Raw genomic sequence first — 13,028 nt, 5'->3', positions numbered from 1 at the left:
AACATTTATGAAAAATATATTAAATACATTTTCACAAATACTAGACATGCTACGTTATGACAAATATGACACTAAACCAGTACTAGCACTGTAATTATTAAAAGTAAATCTATATGTCTGGTTAAAGGCTTAACAGCTCTTGAAAACGGCTGCATTGCGGTGTTGGTTCTCGGCGTTGGCTTTAGCGCCTGTGTAATCTATGTATACTTCCACCTCTGAGCAGTCCAGATTCACAGCTGAGGAGGCATTGCCCACACTGCTTTGCTCCTCTCACTCTTCGCTCTGTCGTGTCCACATCGATTTTCGCGTGGGTAACTAAAACCCGCTCAAGCCCACAATCTGGTGTTTTTTTTCCCCCTTAAAAAATGGAATCCAAACTCCAGAGAGGGGTAAGAGTTTGGGATGAGGGGGCTAAAAACATGAGGAGCTGCATGTGACAGGGATTTGGGAAGTTTGACCACTGGACCATGAAAAACAATGGAGTCTTGCTGAATTTGATATTACTTTGGAAATATTTTTAAAAGAAGAGGCTGGATAGAATACGCGATGTGAAGAATCTAAACTGAGACCAAATCGTTAGTGAGGCTCCAATTTACTATTTTTCACTGTTATTAAGATAATACAAATTACCTAATTACCCAAAATGCATTCTCATTCACATTCAATGGGAATCCAGCATGAAAAATAAAGAAATAGAATTACGACAAAAAAAGGACCCAAATTTAATTAAGGTTTAAAATTAAACAAAACATTATTTACAGTGAGCAGACTAAATGTTAAATAATTCACTTTTTCTTCAGCAGATACATGAGACTGTTGTAACAATACATATTCCTGAGAACTGGCTTTAATCCTCAGAAATGCTGCTAATATAAGTGAAATATTAAAGTTAAGCTGCCTCTGTTGATTAAAACACTACCTCTGTGTCGCTGTCGATGTTTACACGTTGTCGAGGTTTTGTTCTTTTTTAAACAACTCGTTCTGTTCCTGTTAGAATATAATGACATTTAGGCAGAAACGGTGTCATCTAATTTTGTAACCTAACGATATCATAGTATTATTTCAGAAAAGGTGCTTAACTTGTACAGCCACTTTCCAGGGTTTACATTTCCGACAAAACAGAAATAAAAAAATAATTGAATGTGAATTGCAATCACAGTTTATATTTTTTTATGTTGCTGCTTTAAAAAAAAAAAAAAAGCAGAGATAAGTTGTTTTGAAGTACACATCTTTTTGTCAGTTAACATTAGTGTGCCAGAGATGAAATCAGGACTCATGAAAAGAGATTAGTCATCTCAATGGGACTTTCCTGGTTAAACAAAAACAAAATAAATACAAGGACTATTTGTACATTGTGGTACATTGCATTTTGTAGAATAATCGATTGCATAATCTGTACCTTTGCCTGGCCTTTGCACTTTTACAAAACTGTTTTTCAAGATTTCTGTGGACTCATTGGGCGAACAACTAAACTCAAACTGAATTTATACATTTTGTTCTGAATTTTACAAGGATATTCGAGTTGAGATATCCACCTTTGAGAGAGACCTGCAATACACGTCTGTGATTGGATCCTCCCCAAACTGAACTATTGTCCAATGCAATTATCCCAAACACTCTTTTTTTCAAACGTTAAGTGAAAGGGACCGCTCGCAACAACATGTAACTTTAAATCAGTGTTGGCCCCTGTTACTTTCTCAATTATTGCAAGAATTTGTCAGTGCCTTGGTTGAGACCTGTGTTTTCCACCTGCTTTGCCTTTATAATCTAATCCAGAACTATATATCAGTGGAGTAAGTAGTACTCGATTCAGCAAAACAATTAACTCAAAGTCAAAGTATCATGTTAAAAAAAAAGTTGTTAGTCAAATGTGGTGGTCTTGATAAATAATTGTCCAGATTTTTTTGTCAATCAATTTCTCAAAATGCTCTTTATAAATGTATTGTTTTTGACTGTTCAAAACCAGTATCTCAAAACCTTTAGGCAGGATGTCACCATGAATGTGAAACACAACCCCTCCAACCAAAGACGGAAAGCACTTTTTACTTTTCAGTTCAGTTCAAAAATGTGGATTAGGGTTAGGAAAGAAAGTAAAATGTACTTAAGTAATGTACAGATAGATACAGACGTTTAACCTAGCAGCTAACTTGTCTATCTCTGTGTATCCAGAAGTGTTATTTGGGACAGTAACCTCCTCCTTTATGTAACTGTCAGTTCTGCATATTAATATTAGGGAATCTCCGTCTCTCCCCCGCCCATTTGATTGTAACCCAGATTTCACTCATTTTGCCGAGCTGCGTCTTCAAAGAGAATGGGAAGGGGATGCCTCTTTCTTTTTTCTCAGAGCCTTTGAGCGTTGCGCCAGCGTCATGTGTTTTTCCATCTGTCAGTGCGTTCCGTGCTCTGAAGTGTGCTCCCGGCGTGCGTTCACTGGCTTTGTGACGTCATTTTTGTATTGAAGCGCCGGAGATGCCGCATGAGGCCTGAGCATTTCCTGCAACGACAGAGTCTGAGGACTACGACAAAGTCTGAGGAATAAAGTCTGGCGGTAATGCAACACTTGGATGCCAACCGCCATAAAACAACAACAACAACAACAACAACATTTCCTGCAACGACATATCAAGCCTAAAGAATGAAGCCTAAAGAATAAAACTGTACGGCGGAAGCACCGAACATCAAAGAAGGAGAGGAAGATGAAGAAGGAATAAAAGCCGGTCGGACTCTGACCTCATGGGCTTTGTACTTCCAAAGCACCGAACGTCAAAGATGAAGAAGAGTCTCCCTGGAATAAAGCCGGTTGGTCTCTGAAACAACTATTCTAGTCACAAAGACATATCATGACCTCATGGGCTTTGTAACACCAAAGCAATGGAAGGAGTACTTTTACGGACTACGACAGTCTGAGGACTACGAAACGTCTGAGGAATAAAGTCTGGCGGTAATGCAACACTCGGATGCCAACCGCCATAAAACAACAACAACAACAGTCTAAAGAATAAAGTCTGGCGGTAATCTAACACTTGGCAACAAGTTTGGCTAGTCTCCGGTCTGGAGAGACGGGAGATGGCGGAGGAGAGTGGATCGGTGGTCGAAGACGTTCTGGACGGCGTGGAGGAGCAGCCTTTTCTGGCTGCACGTGCCCGGAAACGTAAAAAGTCCCTTAGCTCGTCCGAGGGTTCTGGGAATGAGCAGCAGGATGAGGCTGAAGCTATTGATATCCGGGGTGAGAGCACAGACTGTAAGGTGATCATAAAGCTTGCACAGGATAGTGCATCCTTTAAGGAGTGGAATTCAGTGGCATTGTCAAAGAGCCTAACTGTAGCTGTGGGAGTGATCAAGAGTGCGAGTGTCCTTAGAGATGGCTCGCTGCTGGTCGTGTGCAAGGACGCGGCTCAGCAACGGAAGGCGATTGGAACTAAACGTCTGGGTGGAAAGGACATTCTTGTGTCTGATGCTGAAAGAAACACGGTCAGAGGAGTTATCGTAGGTGTCCCTACGGCAACGTCTGTGGATGAAGTTAAGGAGAATTTGACTGGAGCTAAGGTGGTGGACGCTAGGCGGTTGAAGGTGACCCGGTCTGGGGTAAGATGTGACAGCTTGTCGGTAATGGTAACACTTGAAGGGAGGTGCCTGCCTAGTAAGGTGTTCATTGGGTTCATGTTCATATGTTCCACCGCCCCTGCGTTGCTTTAAGTGCTAGCGCTTTGGGCATATTGCAGCGGTCTGTAGAGGGAGGCAAAGATGTGGTAAATGTGCAGGAGATCACGTGTATGGGAAGTGTGACGTGGGAGCAAAACTGAAGTGCTGTAACTGTGGGGAAGAACATAGCTCTGCCTATGGGGGATGCAGGTTTAGCAAAAGAGCTGCTGAGGTGCAGAAAATAAAGGTCTCTCAAGGTATATCCTATGCAGATGCAGTCAAGAAAGTTTCAAGTAACGAGTTTAGAGTAAATACAGAGAGAGGAGCCAGCGCTGCTCCCAGCCAGGGCGAAATGAGAAAGGCCAGCGTGGCTCCCAAGAAGTGTGAAGGTTTCAAGAGTGGAGGTCCCAAGTGTGCAGGTTCCAGAATTAATGAGAATACCCTGGTTGTGGATAGAGAGGATTTTGTACTCTTTATGGTGGATGTTGTAAACTGTGCTGCTCAGACTCAAAGCAGAACTGAAAGGATCAGGATCATTGCTAAAGCTGCAGGGAGATTCCTTGGAACAAAGGAGCTTGATTGGGCAGATATAGAAAACAGGCTAAAGGCGCTAAATGGGAGTCGGAGTGATGGGGGTCTGCTTTTGGGGAGTCAGAGTGATCAGAGTGACGAGATGGGGGTGGGGGTGGTCTCCTGTCCTCGTCCAGTCTCGTAGACGCACGGCTACCAAGCAGCGACATCAGTGGAAATATTAAAGCCTATAGAATGAAGCCTAAAGAATAAAGCTGTACGGTGGAAGCACCGAACGTCAAAGAAGGAGAGGAAGATGAAGAAGAGTCTCCCTGGAATAAAGCCGGTCGGTCTCTGAAACAACAACAACTATTCTAGTCACAAAGACATATCATGACCTCATGGGCTTTGTAACACCAAAGCAATGGAAGGAGTTCTTTTACGGACTACGACAGTCTGAGGACTACGAAAAGTCTGAGGAATAAAATCTGGCGGTAATGCAACAATTGGATGCCAACCGCCATAAAACAACAACAACAACATGAAAAAGTCTGGCGGTAATGCGACAGGACTACGATAAAACACCAAAGAAGAAGAAGAAGAAGGGCTGGTCTCCGGTCTGGAGAGACGGGAGATGGCGGAGGAGAGTGGATCGGTGGTCGAGGACGTTCTGGACGGCGTGGAGGAGCGGCCTTTTCTGGCTGCACGTGCCCGGAAACGTGAAAAGTCCCTTGGCTCGTCCGAGGGTTCTGGGAATGAGCAGCAGGATGAGGCTGAGGCTGTTGGTGTCCGGGGTGAGAGCGGAGACTGTGGGGTGATCGTGAAGCTTGCACGGGATAGTGCATCCTTTAGGGAGTGGAATTCGGTGGCATTGTCAAAGAGCCTGGCTGTGGCTGTGGGAGTGATCAGGAGTGCGAGTGTCCTTGGAGATGGCTCGCTGCTGGTCGTGTGCAAGGACGCGGCTCATTAGCGGAGGGCGATTGGAACTGGACGTCTGGGTGGAAGGGACATTCTTGTGTCTGATGCTGAGAGAGGCACGGTCAGAGGAGTTATCGTAGGTGTCCCTGCGGCGACGTCTGTGGATGAAGTTAAGGAGAATTTGGCTGGAGCTACGGTGGTGGACGGTGGGCGGTTGAGGGTGACCCGGTCTGGGGTGAGATGTGACAGCTTGTCGGTAGTGGTAACACTTGAAGGGAGGTGCCTGCCTAGTGGGGTGTTCATTGGGTTCATGTGCCATGACGTTGGGCCGTATGTTCCACCGCCCCTGTGTTGCTTTGGGTGCCAGCGCTTTGGGCATATTGCAGCGGTCTTTGGAGGGAGGCAGAGATGTGGTGGATGTGCGGGAGATCACGAGTGTGGGAGGTGTGACGTGGGAGCAAAGCTGAAGTGCTGTAACTGTGGGGAAGAACGTGGCTCTGCCTGCGGGGGATGCAGGTTTGGCAGAGGAGCTGCTGAGGTGCATAAAATAAAGGTCTCTCAAGGTGTATCCTATGCAGATGCAGTCAGGAAAGTTTCAAGTAACGAGTTTGGAGTAAGTGCGGAGAGAGGAGCCGGCGCTGCTCCCAGCCAGGGCGAGATGAGAGGGGCCAGCGTGGCTCCCAGGAGGTGTGAGGGTTTCAGGAGTGGAGGTCCCAGGTGTGCAGGTTCCAGAATTGATGAGAGTACCCTGGTTGTGGATGGAGAGGATTTTGTGCTCTTTATGGTGGATGTTGTGGGCTGTGCTGCTCAGACTCAAAGCAGAACTGGGAGGATCGGGATCATTGCTGGAGCTGCAGGGAAATTCCTTGGAACGGGGGAGCTTGATTGGGCAGATATAGAAAACGGGCTAGAGGCGCTGAATGGGAGTCGGGGTGATGGGGGTCTGCTTTTGGGGAGTCGGGGTGATCAGAGTGACGAGATGGGGGTGGGGGTGGTCTCCTGTCCTCATCCAGTCTCGTGGACGCACGGCTGCCAAGCGGCGACATCAGTGGAAATATTAAAGCCTATAGAGTGGGGCCTAAGGAGTGGAGCTGTGCGGTGGAGGCAATGAGCGTCAAAGAGGGAGAGGAAGATGAAGAAGAGTCTCCCTGGAATAAAGCCGGTTGGTCTCTGAAACAACAACAACTATTCTAGTCACAAAGACATATCATGACCTCATGGGCTTTGTAACACCAAAGCAATGGAAGGAGTACTTTTACGGACTACGACAGTCTGAGGACTACGAAAAGTCTGAGGAATAAAGTCTGGACCGTAATGCAACAATTGGATGCCAACCGCCATAAAACGACAACAACTACGAAAAGTCTGAGGAATAAAGTCTGGCGGTAATGCAACAATTGGATGCCAACCGCCATAAAACAACAGCAACAACAACAACAACATTTCCTGGCAACGGAGCGGATCGCAGCAAAGGCGCGGCTTGACGCAGGCAATTCACTCACAGCATTGTCAAACTTGTCACAATGTAACACGCACACAAAATGTCGGGTGTATTTTGCAACAGCAGGATAATGTTACAAGTTTGAAATCAAGAATATTAGATTTCCCGAACTGTCCTACAGAAGACGCCTGTCCATGGATTTTAGACAGATGAGGAATTAGGACCGTTGCTATAGTGATGTTATAAACCCATGAACAAGTAACTCATTTGTACACCTCAAGCAGGGAAAAAAGAAGTACGATAAATGTGTTATTCTGGTGCAGGGCCGTCACATGCATTTCTTCAAGATTTTATTGCTTGGCCTGGGATGTTCCACCGTAAAGCATTAATTGTATCCATCTTGCATTTATTCAGTTACAGGAGTTTATTTTGCTAACTAACATGTATTCTTACTGTATGACCGTAACCCGACCGACAGTATGAAACTAGCCAACTGAAAGAAAAAAATATCAGCATTTTGTTGAAAAAACGTCAAAATCTTTTATTTTTCAATTATTTTGCCGACTCAACAACCGGACTTTCCCAAACCGCCGTGTCAAATATTTTTATCAAGTTGGTAAATCTGTCTTTCATCCCAAAGGACTGATAACGCACTGCACAACACATGTGCGACTTCATATTCGGTCCTGCACGTGCGTCTGTAACAAAACAAAATGAGTAAAAGCGTTTGTATATTGCCTTTTATAAGTTGGTTTGCCTCTGTTGGCGCCACTGAAGTCTCCATAGTACATGTCACGCTCTATCACGGTGTGAAATTTGACTAACGCAATGCATTCTGGGATTGAAACATGCCCAGCAGCGTCATCACAACAAACATGGCGGCGCCTGTGTCCCCCGCATGTTCCCCCCGCTCGCCTTAGCTACCAAAATAAAGGATAACTGCGCACAAAAGGTTGATTGAAATATCTTAAAATCGTGAGATTTAGTCTCCCGATCGGGTTGATAGAGACGTTTTCCGTCATTGACTGTTGAAGCCTGACCCCAGGCGGTCACTCAGAGTCAAAAAATGGCAAAATTTTAATCTTTTTTTTTTTTGCCTTCAAAGTAAAAAAAAACAAGAATTTGCCTACCGACCGAACCACTTGAAAAATGTTGACTCGGGTTACAGCAAACAGACAATTTATTTGGGGCTGCCTCACGCTTGTCCCGTTGGAGATAGTTAAGTTTAATGCCATACTCTTGAACATTCCAGGCAAAGCATTGACATTTCCATGGAGACAATCAAGTGGCGAACTGTCTGAGATACTTTTAGGCAGTTGTTTTCCCATTTTTCTTTGTAGAAAATGTCCCAGATTTGACAAGAACTGTTGCCCCCGTCTGTAGCTTTCATATGACCTGACAAAAGGCTCGGCTAATTGTAGATGTCTTTCAGTCGCAATTTCTTCATTTATCTTAAACCGAAGGAATTAAAATCAGGTATTGGTCCATTAATAAAGATGCAAAACTTTGAAGTGTTGGTTTTGTAAATGAACAAACATTTTCAAAAAGTGTAAAATTAGCAAAGAGCAAGCGACTGAGTTAAATATGGAGTAAATAGAAATACACAGTGGGTGAGCGGAGATGGGTATCGATTGTGAAAACTGAAGGAGGAAGTGACTAAGAGCTATTGGAGGAAAGGCTGGAAGTGATGCATGCTGGGATTGTTGTAGCTCTCTTGAAACACAAAAAAGGAGCTGGAAGACTCGTGAGCTTTTGTTGTGTGTCCTCATCCATCACAGAGACATCCATTACCAAACTATATCCCCCGTCTCGCACTCGTCCGTCGCTGATGGACGGGTTCTGAGGCTTGGTCAAAACATCATTAACAGGACAGACTTGAAAGACTCAGACTCTTTTGAAAAACACTGCATGTGCTTCAGCTCCAACGTTTGAGATTTTGAGTGAAGGCGCCTTGTTGCAACTTTTGGCCAATGGCGATTTACCAGCTGAAATCTTGTGATCAAATTGGTTTAGCGTCCAATTCTTTGCTTTAAAAACATTTAAACCAGTCTTATTTTTCAAGATTGCACTGTTTTGGACATCCTCTCCGACACCTGAGCCAGTGGAGAGAACACACTGGTGATGATTGTGTGAGTTATTGTTGCAAGTGCATTTTTTTGCCTTTTAAGATGCAAATGTTCAATGCTTTGAATGGTGCCATATTTGTGTTGTTTATTTTACAAAACACAAGCACAGTGCACAAAGCCTGCATCTGCTGGCTTATTGAGAAGTGCAGTCATTTGTATGAAACTAAAACTCGCTAAAAATGTGTCACGCTGATTGGTCAAAGTGTCACAACAGCGGAGGAAGCAGAACAATACAGTGGTCAGAAAACCCTCTTTCTCATCACCAAATGTACAAATCACCATTGTGTGCACGTTTTTTAGAAACAAAATGCTCTGGGCTCTGCTCTGGACTCTGCCCTGGACTCTGCTCTGGACTCTGCTCTGGACTCTGCCCTGGGCTCTGCCCTGGACTCTGCCCTGGGCTCTGCCCTGGACTCTGCCCTGGACTCTGCCCTGGACTCTGCTCTGGGCTCTGCCCTGGACTCTGCTCTGGGCTCTGCCCTGGGCTCTGCCCTGGACTCTGCCCTGGGCTCTGCCCTGGACTCTGCCCTGGACTCTGCTCTGGACTCTGCTCTGGACTCTGCCCTGGGCTCTGCCCTGGACTCTGCCCTGGGCTCTGCCCTGGACTCTGCCCTGGACTCTGCCCTGGACTCTGCCCTGGACTCTGCCCTGGGCTCTGCCCTGGGCTCTGCCCTGGACTCTGCCCTGGACTCTGCCCTGGACTCTGTCCTGGGCTCTGCCCTGGACTCTGCCCTGGACTCTGCCCTGGACTCTGCCCTGGGCTCTGCTCTGGTCTCTGCCCTGGACTCTGCCCTGGACTCTGTCCTGGGCTCTGCTCTGGGCTCTGCTCTGGGCTCTGCTCTGGGCTCTGCTCTGGGCTCTGCCCTGGGCTCTGTCCTGGGCTCTGCTCTGGACTCTGCCCTGGACTCTGCCCTGGGCTCTGCTCTGGGCTCTGCTCTGGGCTCTGCCCTGGGCTCTGCCCTGGACTCTGCTCTGGGCTCTGCTCTGGGCTCTGCTCTGGGCTCTGCCCTGGGCTCTGCCCTGGGCTCTGTCCTGGGCTCTGCTCTGGACTCTGCCCTGGACTCTGCCCTGGACTCTGCTCTGGGCTCTGCTCTGGGCTCTGCCCTGGACTCTGCCCTGGACTCTGCTCTGGGCTCTGCTCTGGGCTCTGCTCTGGGCTCTGCCCTGGGCTCTGCCCTGGGCTCTGTCCTGGGCTCTGCTCTGGACTCTGCCCTGGACTCTGCCCTGGACTCTGCTCTGGACTCTGCTCTGGGCTCTGCTCTGGGCTCTGCTCTGGGCTCTGCCCTGGGCTCTGCCCTGGGCTCTGCTCTGGACTCTGCTCTGGACTCTGCTCTGGACTCTGCCCTGGGCTCTGCCCTGGACTCTGCCCTGGGCTCTGCTCTGGGCTCTGCTCTGGGCTCTGCTCGGGGCTCTGCCCTGGGCTCTACTCTGGGCTCTGCTCTGGACTCTGCTCTGGACTCTGCTCTGGGCTCTGCTCTGGGCTCTGCTCTGGGCTCTGCCCTGGACTCTGCCCTGGGCTCTGCCCTGGGCTCTGCTCTGGGCTCTGCTCTGGGCTCTGCCCTGGGCTCTGCCCTGGGCTCTGCCCTGGGCTCTGCTCTGGACTCTGCTCTGGACTCTGCTCTGGACTCTGCTCTGGACTCTGCTCTGGACTCTGCTCTGGACTCTGCCCTGGACTCTGCCCTGGACTCTGCCCTGGGCTCTGCCCTGGGCTCTGCCCTGGGCTCTGCTCTGGGCTCTGCTCTGGGCTCTGCTCTGGACTCTGCTCTGGACTCTGCACTTGATGGCAGATCAGTGTGTTCCTGCTGTGAATGCCAAACATATGAGTCTTCTTGCCGCTCAGGCTCCTTCTGGCCTAAGCGTGCTTTGACTCATCTTCCTCCAGGATCTGCTGACGGGCTGCGCTCCAGGTCTGTCCCAGTGCTCCTCGTGACACGACGCCTCTGAAACACACACAAATGCACTTTGAATCTGCATGAAGGCTTTGGATAAATGTCTCAATGTCTTAATGTCTGAAATGCCTGAAATGTCTTTTTCCAGTGCATCCGGTGTTACAACACCTCTAATATATAGTTTCCTAGAGTTACTTGAATCTAGCATGTCAGGCTTTATTTACTAGAGGTTCTTAACTCCTGTTGCCTGTGTATTCTAGTTTAGTCCTAATTTGAAAATCTACCAAAACATCTAGAAGAACACCTACAAACATGTTTTGAAATTAATTTTGAACATTTTACATGTCAGTCTTCTCAAAATGTTCTTGCTCCTTGATGTTTAAAATGTGCATTCAAAACAGAATCCTTATTTTATAACATAAATCATAAATCTAAATGGAATTTCAACTCCGAAGTCTGAAAAACACTTCAGGATTATTTTCTCTAAAACACATACGTGAACAGCATTATTCAAAATGTCAAAAAGCCTATTTCAGATTTTCAGCCATAATGCACTTCATTTGTAAACACTCTCTATCCAGAAGAAGAAGATATTCTAGTATTTATTTGGTTGATAATATATTTAAAAAGTCTCAATCACAATAGAAATAATATTTTGACTTGACTAATTGAAAAATGAATCGCTAACTCAGAAACATTGTTAGCTGCAGCCCTAATGTACACCCACACTGTGTTTTATATCTTCATCATAATCAAAGGTAAATATATGCTTAATTGTATTCATTAGATTCCATCTTTTGAAAAGGACTTGCCTCAGCGGCTGAAGGACAAAAATGTTGATCCCTGAATTTAGAGTCACTGTTGCGTTAATCTTTCCTGTGACGCTGCAGAAGGCAGCGCTGGCCTCTCCACAGGTTTGGATGGTTGAGTTTGTGCAGTGCCCAGACACTGGGCAGGCTCCGAGCAGCACCAGCTGTGTCTCACTGCAGAAATGTAATCAAACCCACTGAATTCATGTGCACACACTCTTTAACTAATCTAATACTTTAAACAAGTGTATTGGGTCACAGCCCTTTGGAGGCATTCCATATTCAAACAGTGGGTAAAAGGCCCCTTCTGTTTCGTTTGAACAGGACTTTATCCACTGCACCCTCTGTACTGCGCTTGGCTCACTGACCACAGCATGGCATTATTCTTTAAAAGTTACAAGCCATATTGAATATCTTCTCGCGTTGAAAAAAATGTGATTTAAAAGTAACAAGTTACAATGCTATTGAGTATAATTATAATGAATATTGTGTTTTTGCTCATTATCATTTGTACTATTTTTTTCTAGTAATTTAAATTGTATTTTCACATTTTTCTGTCTATATTATGTAAGTATCTATAGTATGTCTAGTTATTATTGGGCAGCATTTGTAAGTGACATTGTAACATAAACTTCAAGCAAATTCAAAAAGAGAAAATAATATAATAGTAATATTCCCTTTTCATTGTATGGCTGAGCAATAATAACATTTTCATTCATTCTGTACTTTTGTGTTATGATCAGCTTGAGTTTGATCTCCAGCAAGTCTGTGATTCTGTATGTTCAAGAAATGTATATTGAAAGCCATTTGTACTTTGTAAAAAAAAGACAAAAAGTACAAATTATATCTGTATCAAAAATTGTGATTAATCAATATGAGGGGGACATTAACATTCCCAACAACATTACACATTTTACATCATCACATTATAAAATCTACACTTTATCAGTATTATTTTCACCACCACCTTGTCTAGCCTAAATATTTTAGATTGTTAGCCTGCAATCATGTGGTGCCACAGGTGCTGGGATGGTGGTGGACTGGGAGCAGGACACTGGTCTCCTCATGACGTCCGGAGATGTGAGAGTCATCAGGATTTGGGACACGGACCGAGAGATGAAAGTCCAGGTAACACACAGACGCATTAACATTTGGGGAAAGCGATTTAACTCCAGTGGAAAACATCACGCCCCCCATCCATCGTCCTGCATTTTAAATGAGCGAAAGTTTAACACGGTAGATTTGGTCTAAAGGCCGAGCCCCAGGGCGCCGCTGCAGGCCTTTAAGACAAATGATCTGTAGCTTGGAGCATAGCAAGTCGTAGTTGGACTTTTAAATACACAAAATATCTACAGATAAGCTAGTGTGGTAACTGTAGATCAAAAGGTAGATGTTTCCTGCTTTTATGATTTAGATGATTGAGGTCTACTGAGATGCTACATTCTATCTTACCAACACTGCCTGACTACACGGTATAGTGACGCATAGAAATACAAAAATGCAATAAAGACCTCCAGTTAACTCTGGTGTTTGTCTTAAGAGTGGGATCAGCTGCATATTGTAGAGTGTCAGGAACTTCCTGACGGTTCACAGAGTCTTATTAAAGGATTGACTCGATCGATGCTTCTGTTTTTCTTATATAGATGTTAAAGCTCCTGCGCTGCTCAGAATCACAACAGGATTCGGCTTGAAC

At 45.6% G+C, this 13,028-nt stretch overlaps 1 protein-coding gene across 5 annotated transcripts in view; it reads left to right on the top strand.

Annotated features, from left to right (window-relative positions):
• rptor (regulatory associated protein of MTOR, complex 1) overlaps positions 1-13,028 on the top strand; it is a 219,273-nt gene that overhangs the window by 194,188 nt on the left and 12,057 nt on the right. For all 5 annotated transcript variants that reach the window (XM_072462410.1, XM_072462409.1, XM_072462407.1 and 2 more), the window contains one exon: positions 12,357-12,463. In XM_072462410.1, coding sequence (XP_072318511.1) covers positions 12,357-12,463 — 107 coding nt within the window. The remainder of the gene's footprint in view (positions 1-12,356; positions 12,464-13,028) is intronic.

This window comes from Eucyclogobius newberryi, unplaced genomic scaffold, assembly GCF_026437365.1.
Source record: "Eucyclogobius newberryi isolate DKJ021-1_F unplaced genomic scaffold, fEucNew1.0.hap1 SCAF_4, whole genome shotgun sequence".
Lineage (NCBI taxonomy): Eukaryota > Metazoa > Chordata > Actinopteri > Gobiiformes > Gobiidae > Eucyclogobius > Eucyclogobius newberryi.
The sequence above is the reverse complement of the archived record's forward strand: the minus strand, read 5'-3'. Positions and strand labels throughout refer to the sequence as shown.